The 21,019-nt window shown below is 41.5% G+C and overlaps 2 protein-coding genes across 13 annotated transcripts in view; both read left to right on the forward strand.

Annotated features, from left to right (window-relative positions):
- Positions 1-9,534, forward strand: part of USP54 (ubiquitin specific peptidase 54) — a 97,016-nt gene extending 87,482 nt beyond the window's left edge. For 6 of the 7 annotated variants that reach the window (XM_090145041.1, XM_031603037.2, XM_031603040.2 and 3 more), the window contains 5 exons: positions 1,590-3,037; positions 5,342-5,460; positions 6,276-6,416; positions 7,190-7,376; positions 8,094-9,534. In XM_090145041.1, coding sequence (XP_090001167.1) covers positions 1,590-3,037; positions 5,342-5,460; positions 6,276-6,416; positions 7,190-7,376; positions 8,094-8,752 — 2,554 coding nt within the window. In that variant the 3' untranslated portion in view covers positions 8,753-9,534. The remainder of the gene's footprint in view (positions 1-1,589; positions 3,038-5,341; positions 5,461-6,275; positions 6,417-7,189; positions 7,377-8,093) is intronic. The other variant, XM_090145043.1, reaches the window with a different exon arrangement.
- Positions 9,535-18,373: 8,839 nt separating this feature from the next.
- Positions 18,374-21,019, forward strand: part of PPP3CB (protein phosphatase 3 catalytic subunit beta) — a 51,730-nt gene continuing 49,084 nt past the window's right edge. For 2 of the 6 annotated variants that reach the window (XR_016468780.1, XM_031603046.2), the window contains exon 1: positions 18,374-18,764. Coding sequence is in view for 5 of the 6 variants with exons in the window: in XM_031603046.2 (XP_031458906.2) it covers positions 18,695-18,764 (70 nt within the window). In the remaining variant the exon portion in view is untranslated. The remainder of the gene's footprint in view (positions 18,765-21,019) is intronic. The other 4 variants (XM_031603044.2, XM_031603043.2, XM_031603045.2 and 1 more) reach the window with 3 other exon arrangements.

Genomic DNA, 21,019 nt, shown 5'->3' on the forward strand with positions numbered 1-21,019 from the left:
TGTCATTCTTCATTTCCTTTCTATGCTTCCCAGCTTCCTGCAGACTGGCTTAGCAGACTCTTCATGATTCTTTCTTCCATATAAAGACTTCAACTCTAGCATAATTAACTCTCTTCCGTAACTGATCCCTTCTTCCCACCCTCTTTAGCATGCAGCTTGATCCTTCTTTCTTCCCATACCATTCCCTTCTAGCACAAGACCATCCCTATCCAATTTCTAGGGCATTTCTTGTACTGTTACTTTTATTTCCTTTTTCCTTTCTAACATGCTTTATTATTAGGAATGTAGATGAAATCTCAGATGAGAATCTTTTCCTTTTTTAAAATAAAGCTATATACTAAAACTTGGTGAATTTGCACAACTGCTGGGCTATTGTGCTTTTCCTGCAGTAGTTCGATTATATGCAATGAGGGACAATCTTTTTGTCAATGAGGGTCCATTATATCCTCTTGGAGTAGAAATAGAGAGCCCCAATTATGCATTTTGGTAGATTCTAAGAAAATGAAAAAAATGAAACTTTCTGAATTAATTTTGTTAATGCTGAATTTACTGTTGCTCTGTGAAAAGAACATTACTTTTCCAAAAGTTTTATTGAAGTAAATATTGCAGCCAATTGAAAGAATGTATTGATAGCCAGTGTCTTGTATTCTTGCTTTGATGTAAGTAATGTAGACAGTGTAAGGCTTGCAGTTACTCACAGACAAGGTCATTCTGCTACGTGCATTAACTATACATGTCATAACTTCTGTACATCTCAAGGAGAAAGCAGATTGATGTTAGTTTCCTCAGGTTCTCTGTCAGAGCTGTTAGTAGCTTGTTGTTTCCTCACAATCACATGAACTTGGAACTCTTTAGTACATCTGCATATTAAAATGCTAAACTAAATGCAGAAAATTGTGAAGGACATGTATGACTGAAGAACATAATTGTCTTATATTGATGCATAGGAAGAATACAAATGATTATTTAGAAGTATACCTAGAATATATATTATTGCAAAATAATGGTTATTTATTTAACTTGAGTAAGTATCTTAAAATTGAGAATACGAAGACAATATGAGAGAGATTACGATCTGTTCTTTCGTCAAGTTATTCTACACGAAGTTGCCTAGATAGAGAGGACCTTATGGAAATATCATCAGGTTGTTTTCAGATCATGAACTTGTCTGAGTTATTTATTAAAAAAAAATCTAAAATATTAACACTGGAAACAATTGTTTATTTTATGTAAATGCTATTTTTACTGGTCTTACACAGTTGTTCCTCCTGCACTTACAGACTATTGGTTGAAGTACATAGGGTGCTGTGTAAGAATGCTGGGAAAGATTCCACAAAGCATAACTTTACTACAGTACTCTTCAAAATGTGAAATGGTTTCAGCAGATCAATTAACGTAGAAAGTCATACTTAGAAGCAAAGGATTATCATTTCTGTATCTACTTAATTTTAATTACAATGTCTTCCATCACAATTCAGTTGACAAAAGAAAGAAAAGTCTGTTGAGGAATATGTAGCGCAGGGTTCTGCACCCTAGGGTAAGCATAAGCAATGACTACTGCTAATTATTTGCCCTTCTGTGTGTTTTAGTGAACAGACTGGCCCGTTCCAAGTACTGCTGAGCCAGGAGGTACCACTGGAACCCAACAAGGAAGTGGAATTTGGGTCCAGTTCTTTCTTCCACCCACCTGCTTCCTGCCATGAATTGCACTCATCATTATATCCAGAGTCTTCCTCCCTGTCCCCTCCTGAAAGCAATCCATCCAACAGGATCTCTCCAAACTTCCAGTCTGCTTCTTCTGATTTTCATGACCAAGTTCCCTCTTTTCCCTATAGGCAAGGGATGGCAGAGAGATCTGCAAGAACTGAGAATGATGCCCACCGTAGTGCAGAATTCACTGACACCACAGCCACAGGGCCGAAAGATTATAGGGAATGCTGCAGTAGCAGCAAGTTAGAAGAGGTTCATAGCATAGCACCCATTCTCACACCTCAGTACAAATCCAAGACTAACACAGTAAACTCTGGGTCTTTGCCTACACTGTTTCCCTGTCCACATCCACCACAAGCAGCATCTCCTGAAAAGGACCACCAGCACAGTCCTTGTTCCAAACTTTCAATATCTCCAGTGCAGCCCAGCATTGATCATTTAGGGAGCTATCATGAAATGTCCCCTGCAACTTCATCCCCTTCACAGCAGTGTTCCGTGGATCCTTTGCAGAAAACAAATAAATACTCCAGAGCAAACAATCATGACATTTTATTACCCTCACAGGATGAATACGGTATAGCAGGAGGTTGCAAATCTGAGGCTTTTAGTACAAAGGGACACGTTCGCTCCTTAGCAGAGCAGTTTCAGAAAATGCATGCGGTCTCCCAGAGGAAAGGTACTCATGAAAGAGGCTGGATTTCTGCAGTATGTCAGAATGAGACGTCTCCAAAACAAATACAAAAATCTTCCATCAACCCTTCACCCTCTGATTACAGACAGCTAATCCATCAAAACCAAGAGAACAAAACCCAGTCTTCCGAAAAATTACATTCAACTGTGGATATTAGGGATGGGGTAGTTTCTCTGGAGGGTAAGCATGTTGCTTCTAAGAGTATTTGTTCTATCAGTGAAGAGCTGTGTAGAAGAGGTGGACAGAATCTAGTAGACACTGCACCCTACCTGGAAAGGCACTGTGATGATGGAGGAATGAAACAGGTGGATGATGGAGCTACTAGTAGCATGGTTGCCTCTATGCCTGTGGACCGCTGGGTGGATAATGTTACTAGGTATTACAGTTCTCAAAAGGATAATAAGAATACTGAATGGCTTCCTGTACCTGGCAGAAGTCCATCCCTTTCTGATCAGAGAGCAGTTGGAGATGACTTGAGCAGGATCCCAGTACATCTGCATCCACAGTGGAATCAAGACACAGAACAGGAGCTCTCAGAACTGGAATCCCTCTATCAGACTAGTCTGCAGGCATCTCAGGCCACTAGACCTTTCTTGGGAAGACAGGACAGTGCTAGGTATCCATTTGACCATTCAGGTAAGAATACTGCAGTTGTTTTTCTTAATTGACCTACTACCATATTTCATAACAGATGAAGGGATGTTTTCCAGGCAGATTAATTACATGGGTATAAACTTAAGTAAATATTTAGGTTGAGAACTCTGAAAACATTTTAACCACGTAGAGGTAGAAAAGCACTGTGATACTGCAGCCTGTAGAGGCTGCAGTAATTGTTGATCTTGGCAAACAGCAGAATCTGTTAAAAATAACATAGAAGTAATTGATCCCCTTTTGAAGTAGGAAGCTAGCTGTTTAGGTTAGGCTGTTGAATTCTCCTGTTTGAAAGTCCTATATCACCTCTGCAGTTTATTAAAACTGTTTCTGTTCCTGGTATGAATGTTATACAGATTTGTGACTTTGACTGTATTGTATTTAAGAATTTAGTCTCCTGATAGAGGGGAATAACTTTTAAAAGCATTGCTAGGTCTAAGAACTTTTTTTTTTTTTTTGCTAAGGGACACCTGCTTTGAATTCTGGAAAATTATTTGTGAAATTGGTAATTAGGGTGCATGATCTGTACTAAATCCTTGAGACCGTGTAGATTAGTCGGTGTTGAAAGCAATTGAATAGATTCTAGCACTGGTGGTGAGAACAGCTCTGACCCTGCTGGAAACAGTCATTAGAGTCAGATGATAGCAGCCCAGTTCCACTAAAGCTGTTCTGATCTTCTGTCTGGGGTAGGACAACACTGCTTCTCTGCTTAGCACAACTGAATCAAATTTATTTTTGATGTGTCATTGTATTAGGGTTGTAAATTTTTCTGGTCAAATACAAAGCTGCTCAAAACTTGGCGGGTACCAAAGTGTGTATGTATACAAATAAAATAGAAATGAATACACACACAAAACAGATTTCCTCCTGTCCTGCAACTGTAGAGGTATGTAATTCTGTTTTTCCTGACAAATCAAGTCTGGCTGTATCTAGAGTGAATGCCATGGTAAAACTCTTGAATAGTTTTTTGGTTTTTTTTTAATTCAACAGCTCAAGTATTCCATAAAATTCTCATCTTGTACTCTGCTGATAGAGCAGGTCCTAAGACAGCCATTTCTTGTTTTCTTTTGGTTTTCTTTCAGAATTAGGGAAGATCTGACCTTACAGCCTCACAGGTACTTTCTTGCATGAGCTTGGATCAGAAGGTCTTATGTGTGTGTCACTTTATAGCACACTAATTTGGGAACTCTTTTAGAAAGCCAGCAGGATAGGACCAGTTGCTTTAGTGATAACTGGAGCTTCAGATTCTGTCCTCAAATATTCTATTTCTTAAGTTTACACTTTTCCTGCCTATTTTCTCACTGCATATCTGAAGAATGAGATATGGATATCCTTTTAGAGTAAAATTTGTCTTTGAGATCTTTACTTCTGGTTTGCTGTGACTTTCATACTTTTTTCCTAAGTTCTGCAAATGAAAATGTTCGAGCCAGTGCATCTATTGTAATAAACTCAATGAAAATAGTCTGGGACAGCTCTTTCCCCCTTTTAACTTAGATTTCCTCTTCATTTGGAAATAGGGTTTAAGCTGTTGTGTGACATGTAATGGTTTTTGTCAGGCCTTTGTATTCAAATTAATGGTAAAAATGTCAGTGTTTCATCACTGAAGCTTTATAACTGAGTACAGGCTCAGACACCTAATCCTCCAAATGCCTCCTCAGTGCAGGAAATGTGCTGTTAACAGCACCTTTCTTTCTTCATAGATAGATTCCTTGTCATCATTTTTGTTAGACCATTGATCTGTCTGTATGTTCCTTGAGATATTTTAGTATATAACTGGCTGGTCATACACTGAAATCAAGTGTAACTGTAGTGATCTTTATATATAAAATAGCATTTTCAGCTATTTAATCAGGACAAGAATGACTGACAACCTGTAGCACTGGGTGGGAACAAGTGGATGGACGTGGGGAACTTAAGTTGCTGGTCTTGTTTATCTCAAGTAACTTAGGTAACTGGCTTGGTAGCTATCTTCTGTCCATTTAGCCCCACTAAACTATCCTGGCTCTATAGCAAACAAGTGCTGATGTGCAGCTAAATCACTTGATCTTGGCTCTACTGAGTGTTTAAATTCACTGTTCCCTAGAAGTTTGTAGAGGGGGAAGTGAAACAGGAACAAGTGTCTTGACGGACTCTTCCTTTGACAATGCTGAGAGTTAGTTTAATATATTAATGTTGAAAGAATCTGCAATTATTTCTGATTCTGTGTGTATAAAATCTCTATCAATGAACAGAAATGTCCTGTAATGTGAAAATAAGCCTGGAGTTTAATCATAACAATTTCCTTCTCAGTATCTGCAAACCTGAATGCGAGGAAGCTGCATACTTCAGCTGGCATGGGTCTCTCGAAAACCCCGACAGCAGAGATCGAGCGCAGTCTGTATGGTTCCACTGTCTCTTCTGTCTCCAAGGTGATGACATGTTCACTAAGTTGCTCTAGGAAGGGAAATGCTTAGCCTATGGAAGTGAAAGAAACTTCAATGGGAGAGGCAGAATATATTATTAAGAAAAAAAGGTAGTGGGCTCATCAATACTAGTATTAAAGAGAATTTAAAGTGCAACTTAGCTCAGAATTAATTAATGAAATGATTCATGCTACATGCACCATGCATGTGACCACATTAACTCCATTCTGACTCTGAGATCACATACCCCTGAAAACTTTTAAGATCTATCCTCTTTGAACATACTGACATGAACTGCTTTGCATTTCAGTTTACGATTACTGCTTCTGGATATTACCACTTACAGGAGCATAGATTTCTTTTCCCATTTTGACTACATCACTACATGTTTTGAAGGATATTTGCTGTAGTTGGTTTCTGGTCACTTCAGATGGGAGAATATACTTTTTTCTGAGGGAGATCTGTTTAAATAATTGGTAGTTTAGTGCCTGTAAAGAATATGTAATCATACAAGTACCTCCTATAGAACTTTCATATTCATTAAATGGAACAAATGGTAACCTTTTATCCTGGCTTTGAATACTTCTAAAAGAGATAATTTTCTTTAGTGATATTATAACAAACGTTTTGTGTAACGAGGTAAAAAGGCTCATTTGCTTTAAGTACTCAAGGTAAGACTTGAGTGAAGCATTTCAAAAAAAGAAAGAACATGGAATTTCAAGAGAGAATCTCTTAAATATGTACTGCTCTATTCCCAGTAATAATTACACAAAAATGATGTTATACAAAGCCTTTTCTAAAGTCTCCAATGTTGTCTGCAGGTCACATATACCAGAGAACGTAGCAGGGAACCAGAAGAGGAGGAAATGTACAGTGCAGAGAATTTCCGTCGCATTGCTCGCAGTCTCAGTGGGACAGTTGTCTCAAACAGGGAAGAGACCTTGGTCTCTTCTCACAGTTTTGTAAGTAGAATGATGTGCAGTTTTTCAAAGAGCATGTAGATTTGCTGTTTTCTGACTACGTGTAGCTTGTAAACAAGAAAGCAGACAACTGAGTAATAAGCCATAATGAAAGCTTGTATTTTGTGATTTCTATTCTCTTTCTGGAAGAAGAATGAGCTTTTTTTTCAAACAACGAAGTCATTTTTTCAGGAGTCAAGAGTAATACCTTCTGCAACTATAAGATGTGAGCTAGTGTTCCTTGTCCAGTATACAAGGACATCCAGAATAAACTTTTTACTTTCTTTTTGTTAATTAGACTTAAGCAGAAGATAAAAACTGCCAGTAAGGAAAACAGTAACAGATTATTCTTGGTGATGAGCAATATAACCAGCTCTAATAATCAGTTCCAATGCTGACTGGCCTGCTGTTGTTTTGTGAATTCCGTTTGTGAACTAAACCTTTATGACTGGTTTGTGTGGCTTGTTTTGTTTTCTCCTTGGTATATTTCAGTCTTGGTATATACCAAGTCTCCTTGGAATATTTATCCAAGCATATTCCAATCAGATAATCCTCCTAAGTAGCCCACCACTGCAGTAAGAGCCTTACTGGATTGATATAATTTTTGTTTGTATTTCTTCACTTACAAATGCATGGTGTTTTTTTGTTTTTTTTGTTTTTTTTTTCCAGCAACTCATCCTTTTCCTTGGATCAACACCACTGTTGCTTGATTCAACCCAACTCTGTGTTTACTCATCACTTTATGTTTTTTCTTCTCCTTTCTCATTTTATAAAAGGAAGCACCAAATATGAGGAAAATGCCAATGGAAACCAGCCACCGTTCTTCCAGCTCCACTTCCCTTCCTTTCCCCCATGATCCTCCTGTGTTTCCCTTTGATCCCCAGCACACCCCAAACCAGGTGCAGCACCTACCCCATGATGTACTGATGCCCAGCATGGTGGGCAAGGCACGTAAACCGTCAGGTAATCACAGGATTTTTCATCCTCGTTCGTGATCAAAAATATTGCTGAAATATATTGCTGCGGATCTTGCCTTTCATAATATACCATCTTCAGAAATCTGAAAGGATTAAACACATTCTTTTTCTCTTCTGCTCTTCGGAGTTGTTCAGTGATTCTATGCCAGGTAGACATAAAATGATCTTTCTGGAAATGTTATAATTACTTTTAATATAAACTCATGTTTACATCTTTGTGAGATATTTTCTTCAGTGTTACAGCAGCAGTAAAACCCACCACAGTATTGTCATGTATTGAAGTATATCTGCAAGCTACAGTTCCAGCAAATCATGAATGTAACTGTGCTAGTAGAAACAACTAACTTCTGCATTTTTTCACTTGTGAATTATTTTTCCCATGAAAGACATCAAAACTAGTTAATCTCCCAGCCTTGAAATACTTTGGGCTTTTCCTTGATGACACAAGAGATGGCGATTAAAGAAATCTTTTGCCCGTAAAATCTGTGATAGTAACTGAAGTAGGATAAGTAGAAAATGCAGAGAGGAAAATGAATGCTAGGAAGAGTGCAATTACTTTTTGTTCAGAATTAGACATCAACCATTAACTGGATGTGTTAGTGATTAAGTTTATCTTCTGTCACGCATTGGCCAGCTGAAAGTTCTGAGAGGAAACAACAATACACAAAAAATAACTGAGAAGCCCTTTCTTTTTTTTCTTTAGGAGATCAGAAGAACATCGTCCAGAAACTTCTGGTTGTGCCTGACAGGGGTGAAGCTTTCCAAGGTGAAGACTACCCAGGTATGGCACTGAGCTATGGCAGTCTCCCTTGTGCACCCAGAGGCACCCTCCCCCAGGGGCAAAAACCTCTTCCTAATCCATGTTCTGGAGATGGAGCATCAAGTGTTTCTGGCCATTGGCTGAACATGAGCTACCCTGCCAGACAAACAGCAACGTTACCAGATAAACGAATGACACTCTGGAGGAAATGTGCTGGCCAACCAGGCAAGAGTTTACAGGAAGGCTTCCTCCAACAGCCTTCACAACATCAAATGCGTGAGTCTTATGTCACCAGTTGCAGGCTGCCAGCCAGCACAGACTACAGCACTTTAAGAATACCACATCAGCCTTCTTGGGACCTTAGTGCCCCTCAAGGTTGTCCTGTGCCCCCTTCCTCCACGAAGGCCCCAGGTCCAAGGAGAGTTGATATGCCCCCAGAAGAAGACTGGCGACAAAACAGCTATACTCCTCAGCCGGGCAGAAAGTGGATGCTGCCAGTGCATGTGAAGGATGGGGCTTTTTCTTCAGCTTCAGAGGCACACAGAAATATGCTGGCTCGAGCAGCAGCAGCTACTGGCACTGTGCAAAGAAATGGGTGGTAAGGCCCCATCCGCTCCATGCACCATGATAAATCACTCTGTGAACAGACTATTGCAGTTGCTGTAGTGTGGATTATATGGAGACAGCGAACTCTCTCAATCAGTTACCTGTGCCAGTTTTGTCTTACAATGTAGCTATGTAATATGTGGAAACTAATTGCACTGTATTTCTTTTCTGACACTACTGAACTGCTGTCTGGATGGGGAATCTTAGCTATTATAGTCTTGGCCTCTTCTAGCAAAAAGTGTTGTAGGAATGTTAGGCATCAGGGGCATTGGTTTACGGGTAAGTTCAAAAGTATACGCATGTTTTGAAGGAAGACGGCCGTTAATATAAGGACATTTTTAAGGATTTTTTCATGAAATGTAGCTTTGGTAAATTCTTTGCATACAAAGCCAATTACTTTGTTTTCTTCTCCTTCCTCTTCTCTTTCCTTCATAGGGAAAAAATAAACTAACCAACTTCCCAGGTTCCAGTAAATCTACACTTGACAAGCTGGAAGTTAGTAAAACAAACCCAGTTTTCAGTGTACTGAGATCTCATTTCAGAGATCACAGCTACAGTTGCTGCTGAGGAAGTGGCAGGGAGACATTGTTCATTGGTAAACCAGAGTTTTTCCCCACTTCCTTAAGGCAAACTAACAACGCTTCAAACAGAAAAGATTGTTAATGCTGCACGCTTAATGACACCAATGTAAACACAGAATAAGTTTAACTATTTTAGTGTCAAACATACTTGCTTTTGTAAGTATTTTTCAAATAAACCTATGAAAATAGTTCTACTCGCCTGTTTATGAGTTTCTTTGCCATTTGCTGTTGCTGATGAATTGATCTGAAATTGCTTGTTTTCTTACACACTGAGTAAATTGTTATGCTTTCTTTACAAAGTTTATATAATAAGGATGTGTCTAGAGCCAAGGACATCACAAGGTAATTCTATTCCTAGATTTGATGTTTTACACTACTGTAACTTTCCCTTCATAACAGGCAGCAGTTACATGTCCTTTGTAACGTATATGAAACTTCCTGGTTGGGGAGGGTGGCAACATCTATCAAATCTATGCAAGATGTTTGCAAATAGGATTCTTACCCTTATTCAGAGGGGTATATAGAAATGATTGATGTAGTGAGAAATCTCATTGTAACAAGTATTCCGCTCCTGCTCTTGTATGTATAACCAGATGTGCTGCTTATAAATTGTTAAAACCTGTGCTGTTACATGTTAATATAGAAGGTCCCGATCTACAGTCCCATTTTTATCCTGTATCCTGGCCAGCTAGTGGAAGATACAGACTGCCCCCTAGTGCATGGTCTTGCTAATCTGGTCTCTCTGGTGTTCTGGGTGAGTATTATAATTTTCATTTCCAGTTCATTTCATTACTTGCACTTTAGTGCTTGATAATATTTCATCTGCTCTTGCTGTTTAGTCTGAGTTTGAATTTCATTCATTTTACTAAACATCATTTTTCAGTTTCTTGTTTCTCAATAATTAATTGCTATTATGTTGACTTGTTAAAATGTCATGTCACTGTGTAACATTGAATCATCTTTTACCTTTGGGATCATATTGCACATTTCTGTGTACATAACTGACCCCACTAGCTCTAGGGGCAGGACACAAACTCTCTCTTCCTGTACTCTACCATTCCAAAATTCCCTCCCTAATTTTGGCTTTTTCAGAGTGGTTTAACCAGTTTAATAATACAAAATCTTGAACAATGTTACTAATTTTTAACTTTTTTTTTTTTTACTAATTGTTTAAACATAATGGAATACTACTATACTGAAACAACGGTTTGATTAAGATTTGTTTCCACACAGGTATGGACCTGTTGGTCTCTTTGGCTGCTCGTGGACACATGGTAACAAACTGAATTTCCTAGCTGAGGAACTAAAAGTTGGCTTATATGAAGTGGCTCCAAGGCAGAACAGGAGTGGATGCTTGTGTGGTGCACCTCTGATGGAAACATTCCTGTTGCATTTGCTACTCTCGTTGGTATATATTATTGGTCTCTCTCTCTCTATATATATTTTTTTTTTTACACCTTTAACAGATCAAGTTACAGTAGCCCCAGTGTACAAATAGGACACAAATATTTTATACTTTTCTCACTGTAGCTCTAAAAGAGTCAGGGTGCAGAGTGAGGCTGTAAGTAGTCTTGAACTCCAGTTATCTAAAACAAAAACAAAAATCTGCCAAAATAAAGCACAAAGCCACTTATTCAAGAAGCAAAATATAGTACGAAACATTTGCAAATAAAGAAAATACATGTTTTTTTATTATAATCCTAGCTACTGGGAAGAAGGAAGTATGCTTCTGTAAAATGTGCAGAACAATCCTGAGCTTAGGCAAGTCATCTTCATCATATTAGCACTGGTCTTATTCAGTTTTTCTTTTCAAAGGAAACTGTTGGTGTTTTATATTGTTGTTCTTTCGATGGTGGTTGCTTGTTTTGTTTTTTTTTTTACTTATCATTGTTCTAACTCATAGATTTCAAAATTGATTATAAATTTGTGTATATTGACTGCTTAGTATTAAATTAATTGAACTAGAGACCTGAAGTGGTCAAATTAGTACATAACTTCTGAAACATTTCCATACAAAGCAGTAAGCAAATATATCAGAATAGAAATAAACTGAAGTAGATTCAAGAATACATTTAACATGGAAGGAAATGCAATCCTGAAGACGGACCCTTACTTCTGTAACTTCTGCCTGCAAGTCTTAGTGACATTAGTAAGTCTTGCACTGTGTTTTCACTAACTGCAAACTTTCAGTCCCCTCAGTGATGTTTATTTCTATTTGTACCCTAGAAAGTACATTGTGTTAGTTCAATGGCTCATTAAAAATCACTGCCCGTAAGATGAGAGGAAGCTTCCACTAGCAGCTAGCAGGAACTCAGCAGCTATTTTGGAACAGTATTTCTTCTTAAAGCTTATAAGCTATGATGCATCATAACAATGGTTTTCTTCCTAAATACTGGCGGCAGAGTAGTTTAGTGGATAGAATTGATGTGGAGGGAAAAAAAATTTAAATCTGCATCTTAAATAATTCTAGTATTCCTAAAAGTAAAACATTCACTGCATTTGTACAATCTCTCAAGGTGTTGTAATGTATTTAGACCTGGCTATATAGGGGGAAAAGAGGAGCAATAATAGGGATTTGGTGTTCTAGTAGCAGCAAACATATGTAAATGTAGTCTTTCGATATATGAAAAAGGAACTACCTAGTACAGTTATTTCTCTTGAAGGCAACCATGTTTGTGCATGCTGTTTATGTAAAACATACTCTGACTTGCTGAGAAGCTGATTTAATCCAGTGGAGCATGAGCTAGAGGGTAGAGCATCAGTCAGATACAAAATGAACTTTGCTTCAGAGAAGTGTAAGGTAAGTGCCTAGTTCTTCATAAACAAAGGCAGCAACACCCGCATTAAGGTGTGTGGACTTGGAGAAGCCAAGAGGAAAGGAGAGGAAGGAAACTTTCTGATGTTTTCTGTGTTTCTAACATTGCTGACAGTGATGGTTGGGGTGGGAGGTAAAGAGTATAGAAAGCATTCCCAGTAACTGGACCATCTTGTATTTAATGTCATTTCATCTATTTCCATGTTTTGGCAATGTGAATTAACTCCATCTTTGTCGTGAATTAATAAGTCACCTTAACTATGCACTGAATGCATAGTTCAGTGAAAAAGAGAAGGCAGATCTGTGAATCACTTTGCGGGAGAGAGAGAAAAGAGAAAGAAGAAAGCAAAAGAAAAGAGAATTTGAGTGAGTTGGAATTGAAGGAAATAGATGGGTGAAAAAGATGAGTAACAAAAACATGCATACATTGCATCTCTTCCCTTAGATGTTTCCATCTTTCTGGAGAATGCTTAGTAATGGGTCTATCTGAATTTTCTCTCTGTGTGTACATTCCTAGGCAGACAGGGTTCTCAGAACCAGAGTACTGCTTTCACTTCTGAGATGGGAAGATTGATGTAGAAGAGTGGTCAGTGATCTTTATAGGATTAATAGTGTTTATGCCACTGTAAATTAAACTATGCAGAAACATTTACATACCATTTTGTATGTATGTATGATATGCATAGGGTAAACGGCCAGGTTGATATTTATACAGCTGAGGCAAAGTTAAAAATGTGCTTACATTTTTACAGATCCCTCACTTGCATTAGGTATATTTTGGAGTCTCTTAACACTGTGCCATTTCCTGCTTAGCACTGTGAGTGGTAAAAAGCAAAAGTAAGATTTCTACACATCTATGTTTGCTGCCACTAGCATTTCATCACTGCAGATCACTGTTCAGAACATTTTCAAGCCTAGTTACATGGGTCTGTAATGCACCTTTTGCACTACTTCTTCCACAGTTATTATCACTGGTGGAGTTACTTTAAAGTTTTGTGCAATACTGGGAAACTGCACTGACTTAAAAAAAAGCAAAAACAAGAGTTAACAGATGGTTGCTAGTATAAATCGCAAGCTACTCAACTACCACAGTTTTAGCCTGTTGCACTTGCTTCCTGCATATTTCCTTCACTTTCTGGTTACCTCAGTGAACTGGCTGCAGAAGTACAGACTTATGTTTTAAAACTAGTCAAGACCCCTACCTTTTTGCATACTATCATAATCATAAAAAACAGGCTAAGGCATTCTCGCCTGTGGCACTTAGCCTAACCCTAGAATTTTAGGTGATATTTTTCTAACCAAAACCTAACAGCTACATCTCTAATTAACATCTCACACCTCTGCAGTGGTGATACCTCAAACTCTTGCATTGGTTTCTCAAAACATTGTTCACTTGCTCTGTATAAAGCATTCCTTCCCCCTCCCTTATCTAGTTCAAACTTTTCCTTCCTTAGCCTTAAGCTATTGCTTCTTCTTCCATCTGAGACTAAGCAATTCCCTCTTTTCATTTATCTTACTATCTTGATGATAATAATAGACTATGAGCCAGTCACCTCTATTCACTCTAAAAATTGAGTTCACTCTGCTTTTTCCTGCCCTCCTTTGTATTCTCTAGTTTTCTTAAAGCCTCCACAAGCAAGAGATTTAGCTATCAAAGTATTCTAGGTAGGCAGGCCAACCTATAAGAGATTATTTTAAAAAAAAAAACAAAAACACCCCATCACTCTAAAACAACTATGATGTAAAAATATGAATTTTTACTTTGAGTTATACCAATCCATGAACAAGATGTCCTATAGAGAAGAGAAATCCCATGCAATCAGTTTTTAGTTAAATGAAAATTTAGTGAGGAAAAAATGATTCTCAGATTTGATCTATTATTAAAATGCAGCTTGTCTCCTTCCTCAGTAATGCATGAACAGCCATGAAGTTTTGTGGCCTTTTTTCTTGTATATTCATGGCAACCACACAGCTGGTCAAAAAGTTTTCTTTGACCATGGTGACTTACTGTAGTGTCAAGGAGAGGTTGAAGGAATAATTTGGTCTCCATCCCAAATCATTGATTTTTGTCTGACATTTGACAACTGCAGTGTTGTGGTGATAACAATTTCATACAGTAACAATGTGGTGATAACAATGATGCGGGAGAAAATAGCATAAGTATATGCTTTCCATCTTTCTGAATTATGCTGCATGTTATCAATAATACAGTTTGCCATAAAAACTTGTCTTTGGACAACAAAGTCATCCTGTGTAGCTCTAAGAGAAAATTTTCAAGTACTTGTATAGAATACTTACACAGTACAGCAATAGGTCAAAACGCATGTAAGTTAAAATGTGGCTTCTTCTGAGTTACTCTCACAGTTTATATGAACCACAGTACCATTTCTGGCAATTCAGAAAGGACCATTTCAAGCAGTCACTACTGAGAGTCAATGAAATGGAACAAGCTCTTCAAAGTTTTGCCTTCCTTATGTTATTCTTCCCTTCTCAGACCTGGTTTATCTCTGCGAGATTTGCTCTATGCATCCTTTCTCTTGGGGTCTGGAATATATCTCTCTCTCTCCTGTGATTCAGTTTCTTTCTTAGAGTTTTCAAAAAGTCCTCGTGGGTAATTAGATGATTCTGGGACAGTGCATTGTGCCAGTTTTCAAGATATGTCGCTGTTAGAATCATAAGGGACTGTTCTGACCTCATGCATGAGATGAATATGGAATTTCACACAGTCACTTTCATGTCTAGCTTCTGCTTGGACTTTTTGTCTCAGGTGACTATTTACTAAATACATATTCTACATATTAAATACATATCTTGTACTATTTAGGTGAGGTGTCAGAAAAATCTGTTTTAACATAACACCTATTTATTTAAACACCTTTTGCGTGCAGCTCAAATGTGTACTGCTTTCAGATGGAGCAAGAGGAAGGCAAACATATCTGCATCCCAAATGACTCTACTCTCTATGGTATAGATTAAGATGGAGTGGCTTGATTATTCCCTGCTCCTATTGCTGGCTTTTTTCTTCACTATGAGAGCAGCTGTTCAAAAAGTATTCTAGTGCAAGCTAGGGGAAGGTTGGTATACCAATCAACTGCAATCAGTTCTTTTTTTAAGTGGGTATTAAAATGTGTGGAATGAGTTGGCCACTTGGTGGCAAAGCTGAATGGCAAATAAGATGCAGTTCTGCTTTTTCAGTAATGCTTTTATTTGAGTGGCATTTATGGGAGATTTGAGGTAAACTGTCAGCTTTATAAAGGCATGCTGACTTCTGCCTGCAGGGCTGTATTTCAGTAATTGCACTGACTTCCAACAATCATTATGCTACTTGTGGTGCTTGTACAAATTGTTTGGTTTATTGAAGACAAGAGGTAGTGAATCAAACAGCTTTGCTTTCATGTGAAGTTATATTTGGTAAGCAATGTGAGTGGATGCCCCTTCTAGAGTCTCTAGTGGTTTTAGAGACAACGCTACCTGAAAGCTTCAATAGCAAGCTAAGGGACTTGCATATAGTTCAGTAATGTGTCTCTCACTAACACAGGTTTTGTGTTGTCCTCATGTCAAATGCACTTACTCTATTTTGTGATGAGGCGAGGCAAAATATATTTCAGAAAACCAAACAAACATCAACACCTTGAGGGCAATAAAAAACTGAAGTAAATGTGTTAGCTAACTTCTCTAAGTGCTGTTATCAAAAAAAAAAAAAAAAAAAAAGGGTAATTCAAATTACTTTTGAAGTTTTATAGAGAGATATGACATCATTTATTATTAGTGTATGGTCATGCCCTGATATATTTTGCAGGGCAGGCAGCAAGCAGATGTAGCAAGCCTGCAGCTATATGAGCCTTTTCTTTAGGTGGTGCCTGGCTATCACCAGAAGTATTTCAGCATGGTAACCCCTAGGTATATACACTCTGGAAGCTGATGTCATTTCCTCTCATCATGGCATCAGAACAAAATTATAGGTTGCTCTGAAAGTAATGCCTCTTATTTATTTCTATGAATCTACAGCAGCTACAAAGGGCACAATAATTCTATTTCATAGACCAAGTTCTCAGCTACAAAATACTATTTTTCAGCCTAGTCACAGCCATTAGCTATGTCTTTTCACCAACCATGAACAAGAACAGCATGCCATTCTCATAAGAATCTGCACCAGTGGAGGTGACCTTTTGTCATTGCTTCTGCTGCTGAAATGCATCACCTCACTGTGCTCACATTCACTGTTTGGTCTCCATCGATGTTCAGTAAGCATCAATGAATGTCAGTGGGTGCCATTTCTTCCACATGAAAGAACTCTAATGTCTGGTATCTGACATAGAAGTGCGTATGAAGCATTTTGTCAGACTGCCCCTCTGCTGCCATCTGTCAATGGCAACAAAATGTAATATACTGTGGGAAGGTTCAACCTCTGCTGCCAATATCATCAACATCTGCCTCCAACATAATTAAGGGGCATTATTTTCTGAGCAGCCTTCGTAGTATGCTTTTTCCTCACTCAGAGTTCTGTGTCAGCCCGTCACTTCACATCCCTAGGGATGTGAAGGTATGTTAGTTGTGGGCTCAAGAGAGAAGGAAGCAACTGAAAGAGGCATGTCTTCTGCAGTTCTGCCTCAGGTGAGGTGAGGAAGTGACCTGGCTATACCAAGCAAGGTCTCAGGCTTCCTCTGTGTTTGGCAGTATATGGGACAACTGCATTTTTCTCTGTTGTTTCACACTGTCAAACATCAAAACTGCATTTATTGCTGAGCTTCACTTTATTCTAAAAGGCTCTGAATTTGTTATTCTATCCTTGTTCGAGCGTGTGCACTCCAAGCTAATTCTAAGACATTGGGAGCAATGTGTACTTACTGCCCTCCCAACCCCATACTCTCCCTGTATGTTCTGAACTGATAGATATGGATGATGATGAAGCAAATGAGCTTTTTTCCATCTAAGAACCAGACCCTTTAACTTGGTTGTACAATGACAGACATTTGCAGAACATGTGGTATGAAGTAGTAATTCCTACTACTGGGGAGCTTAGCAGTAAATCCAGAGTAGTGATCCTGGATTTCTTTGTGGTACATACTCTAATGTATCCCAGCTTTCTGTGTGCATGCACACATTTAACTCGTGGGCAGTGAATTAATAGAATTATATTTTCTAAAGCTGTTTTGAAGTCTTAGGTAGTCCATTAATAAATAACCCAAATGGGCTATAATTCTGATTCCCTTAAGTTTAGCAGTTGCTTCTGATGAATGTTTTTAATTTTAAAGTGATATTTCATTCGTAATTTCTCACCTGGACTGGCTTGGTCATGTAATAACATAAAAGTCAAACCAAGCTTTTGGGTAAGTTATCAGTTTTTATACATCTTTGGTGGTCAAGCAGCTTTTCGTGCCCAACTGCTGGGTACTGAACCTCAGCTGTTGGTCTTCTCCTTTTGACCTGGATTGGGCAAGAGCAATGCTTTGCTGTGAACTTTGGCTGTGGAACCGTGTTTCCATAATTCCTGATTGACTGTGGGGAGTAGCACAGCTCAGTACAGCTCTTATGCATTTCTCACTTATCAGCCGTAATGCAAAGCAGCAGCTGTATAGATGTATGCTGTGTTCGTGTAGGTATAGCTTTATGTGCGTGCATAGATGCCTGCTCCATAGGGCTGGGTTTGTTGGCGGCGCAGTAAATGGGTGTTCCATTCAGAGGGCATTTGGTTGGGTCGGTTGCTCGTTGTTCTCTCGATTTTAGCCTGGGTGGTTCTTGCGATCTGCACAGCTCTGTACCGGTAGAAGTGAAGAGAGACGCTGAAACTAAGAGGAAAGCAACAAATACTGTTTTTGTTTGGGAGGGATGGAGGGGGGAATTCTTCGTTTGTTTCCTAAATCGGCGATTTATTATGGAACGGGGGCAGAGCGCGAGCTGCCTTACGCGCACACGGCTACGGCCCCGGGGCGCCGCGGACACGGGTGCGGGGCGGAAGCTGCCCCGGCCCGCAGGCCCGCCGCCTTACAAAATGGCTCCTCCGGCGCGGGGGCGGCCCCGCGGAGCTCTCCATGGTGGCCAGCGGCTCCGCGCCGTTCCGCCGCCCCTCGACAGGGGCCCGGCGCCCGCCCGGCACGGGGGGGCGGGGAAGCGGCGGGGCGCTCCCGGCTCCCCCGCCGCCGCTGCGCCTCTCCCGAGCCGGGGCGGCCCGCGACGCCGGGCCGCAGCCCCCGCCCCTTCCTCTCCGCGCCGCCCCGCGGGGAGCGGAGTTTCGCCACGCTCCCTTACGGCCGCGCCGCCGGCTCGGCGGAGCCAGGAGTTTCGCCACGCTCCCGCAGTCCCCTCGTGGGGCGGCGGCGCGGTGCATGCCGGGCCCGGGGCGGACCGTCCCTTCGCTGCGCGAGGAGCTGGGAGCCGCGCCTGCCGCCATGTTCCGCCGGGCCGCCGCCGCCCGGGGCCTCTAGCCGCCCGCGCCCCGCCCGCCGCCCCGCGCCCCTCTCCCGCCAGCCCGCGGGCGGAGGAGGCGGACGAAGGCGCCGCCGCGCCCAGCAGCCGCCGCCGGAGCCCGGCAGCGCTCAGCGATGTCCGCCAAGGAGGGGAGCAAGGTGCTGCTGCTGCCGCCCCACGCCACCAGCGAGCGCGCCGTCAAGGGTGAGCGGCCCGCGGCCGGCGGAGCGCGGGGGCGGCCGGCCGGACCTCCGGCGGGAGGCCGCGGTGGGCGCGGGGACGGGCGGCCCTGGGCGGGGACCGCGCCCGCAGGTGGGGAGCGGGGGCGAGGAAAAGCGGGGCCGGCTTTGTTCCGCGCGGAGATGCTGCGCTGGGCGCCGCCGGGGGAAGGCGCCGCTCGGCTCGGGTGGCCGCTGCTGGGCCGGCCCTGTGCGGGGCTGAGCCGGGCGGGCGGCCTCACGTAGCCCGAGGCCTGTGCGTGCGGCCCGGCCGCGCCCGGCGCCGTCTCGCGGGGGCTTCTCGCCCGGGGCGTCGGGCCCTTCGAGCTCTGCGGGGTTCTCTGCTGTCTGCGCGTCGATGCCGGGTCGTTACGGGCTGGCGGTGCGGGGGGAAGAAGAGCCGCAGCCTCTGCCGTTGGCGGTCGGTTCTGATGGACGGACTCACCTTGATCCGTTTTCTTCCTGGGCGTCAGGGTTTTACTGGAAGTCTCTAAAAGCCAAACGTTGTGCTGCCGGGAGGAAAAGGTGAAAGGTTTCCAAGCAGATCGCTCTGTATGACGCTGAGGCTGTCTGGCGACCACAGTGCTGTGAAACGCAGCTCACTGAGCGTGTCATCTTAGTATTTCAAAGAGAATAACCCTCTGCAACTGTAGTACTGTACTTGTTAGATTTAACCTTTCAGTTTGGATGATGCCATCAGCAATGAGCATTTCAGCTCTTTGCTTGCTTGGATGACAGGTAGCACCCAGAGGTCTGACATGGTGCTGCATTTGGCTGTGGCACTGTGAGCGTGGCTTTGGGGCAGCAGACTGGGGCAGCTGGAAATCTGTGGCTGTGTACAAAGCAGCCTGGTTGCAAGGCTGACATTCCTAAGAGCACACAATCCAACTGATTCTAGAGGAGAGGTCCAGTTCATTTTGCTTAATAGTTCATCTTAGGAAATGAGGAGAATGCTTTTCTCTTCAGCAGGTGCTAATTAAAGCCTCAGCAGCCTGTAGTGTTTTGGAAATCTGCACATTTCCCAGTGTGCTGGAAACCTTTGCTACCCATTGGGGATTGCTTAACCTGTTGATTTGTCTGAACATTGTGAGAATAGAAGTAGAAAACGATAGAACAGGCAAATTAGGGACTTGTGTTAATTAGGGCTGTTGGTGCTAAACTGTGATAGCGGCATTTAGGCTCGCTGAGGCCTTATACCTCTGCTGCAGTCTGTTGTAACAAATATAATTTCTGCAGACAATGTGGAAGAACCTGCTGATTTCCAAAGACTCTGTAACTCTGCTTGTTAGGTGATGCCTGTGAATCTGGTTGCTAAAAGGGGTAGTTAGGGCTTGCTTCATTCTAGCAGGATCACAGCCTGAGGCTACAGTGTTTCTCTGAACATGATTGTATGAGATAGAGACTTTGTATAGGTAGGCAGGCCTTGGTACCTTCATCTGGAAGAATCGCAGCCAGTTCAGCATTCATACAGTGGCGTTTTTCTCTTCTTTCTGCCAGCCTGCCTGCTCTGTCCCTGCTGTGCCGAACTGTGGGGTTCTGGAGGGAGCCGGGCAGCTGTGCTGAGCTGTGTTCTTAGCATGAAGGGCAGATGGCTCCACCACCCCCTGCTCCAATGAGGTGCTGTGCAGCTTGAAATATTTCAACAGCAACCTCAGTGTAGCAGGATTGCAGGTTGTGTCAGGGCATAGCGGGTGTATCTGTGCAACAGAAATACATTTGTTGAAAGCATGCTAAAATGCGACATCTCTGTTCACAAATAGACGTGCTACCTCTCACATACAGGGAGTGCTCCCCGTATTCTTACCTATGGCACAGCGAACAAATTACAGGAAAGGTGATGCTAGTTGAAAATATGTGGGTCCTCTGCTTTTGTCAAGACAGCACTGTGTGCCAGGGGACAGAAAATATTAATTTATTCTGATGAAAATGCATGGTGTGCTGGTGAAACTGTTGAATGGTTAAATAATGTCCTGTACTTTCTAATTCTTGAATGCTGAAGAATCATTGTAGAATTGAGAGCTTTTCAACAAAGTATCAAGTCCGTCACTGATAGTTATTAATGAATTTATTTACTGGAATACGTTTCTAGGAATCTTCTTAGGCAATCATTTTTCACCAAAATTCGAAAGCACTATTGGTTGGAAAACCATATAAGAGATTCTTGGATGCTGTCAGCTCCATTCCCAGAAGAAATCTGTTTGAGGCATCCAAGTTTTCTGCCTCTCATTGCTGAGGCATTTC

Source organism: Phasianus colchicus, chromosome 8 (assembly GCF_987193195.1).
Source record: "Phasianus colchicus chromosome 8, bPhaCol1.hap1.1, whole genome shotgun sequence".
Lineage (NCBI taxonomy): Eukaryota > Metazoa > Chordata > Aves > Galliformes > Phasianidae > Phasianus > Phasianus colchicus.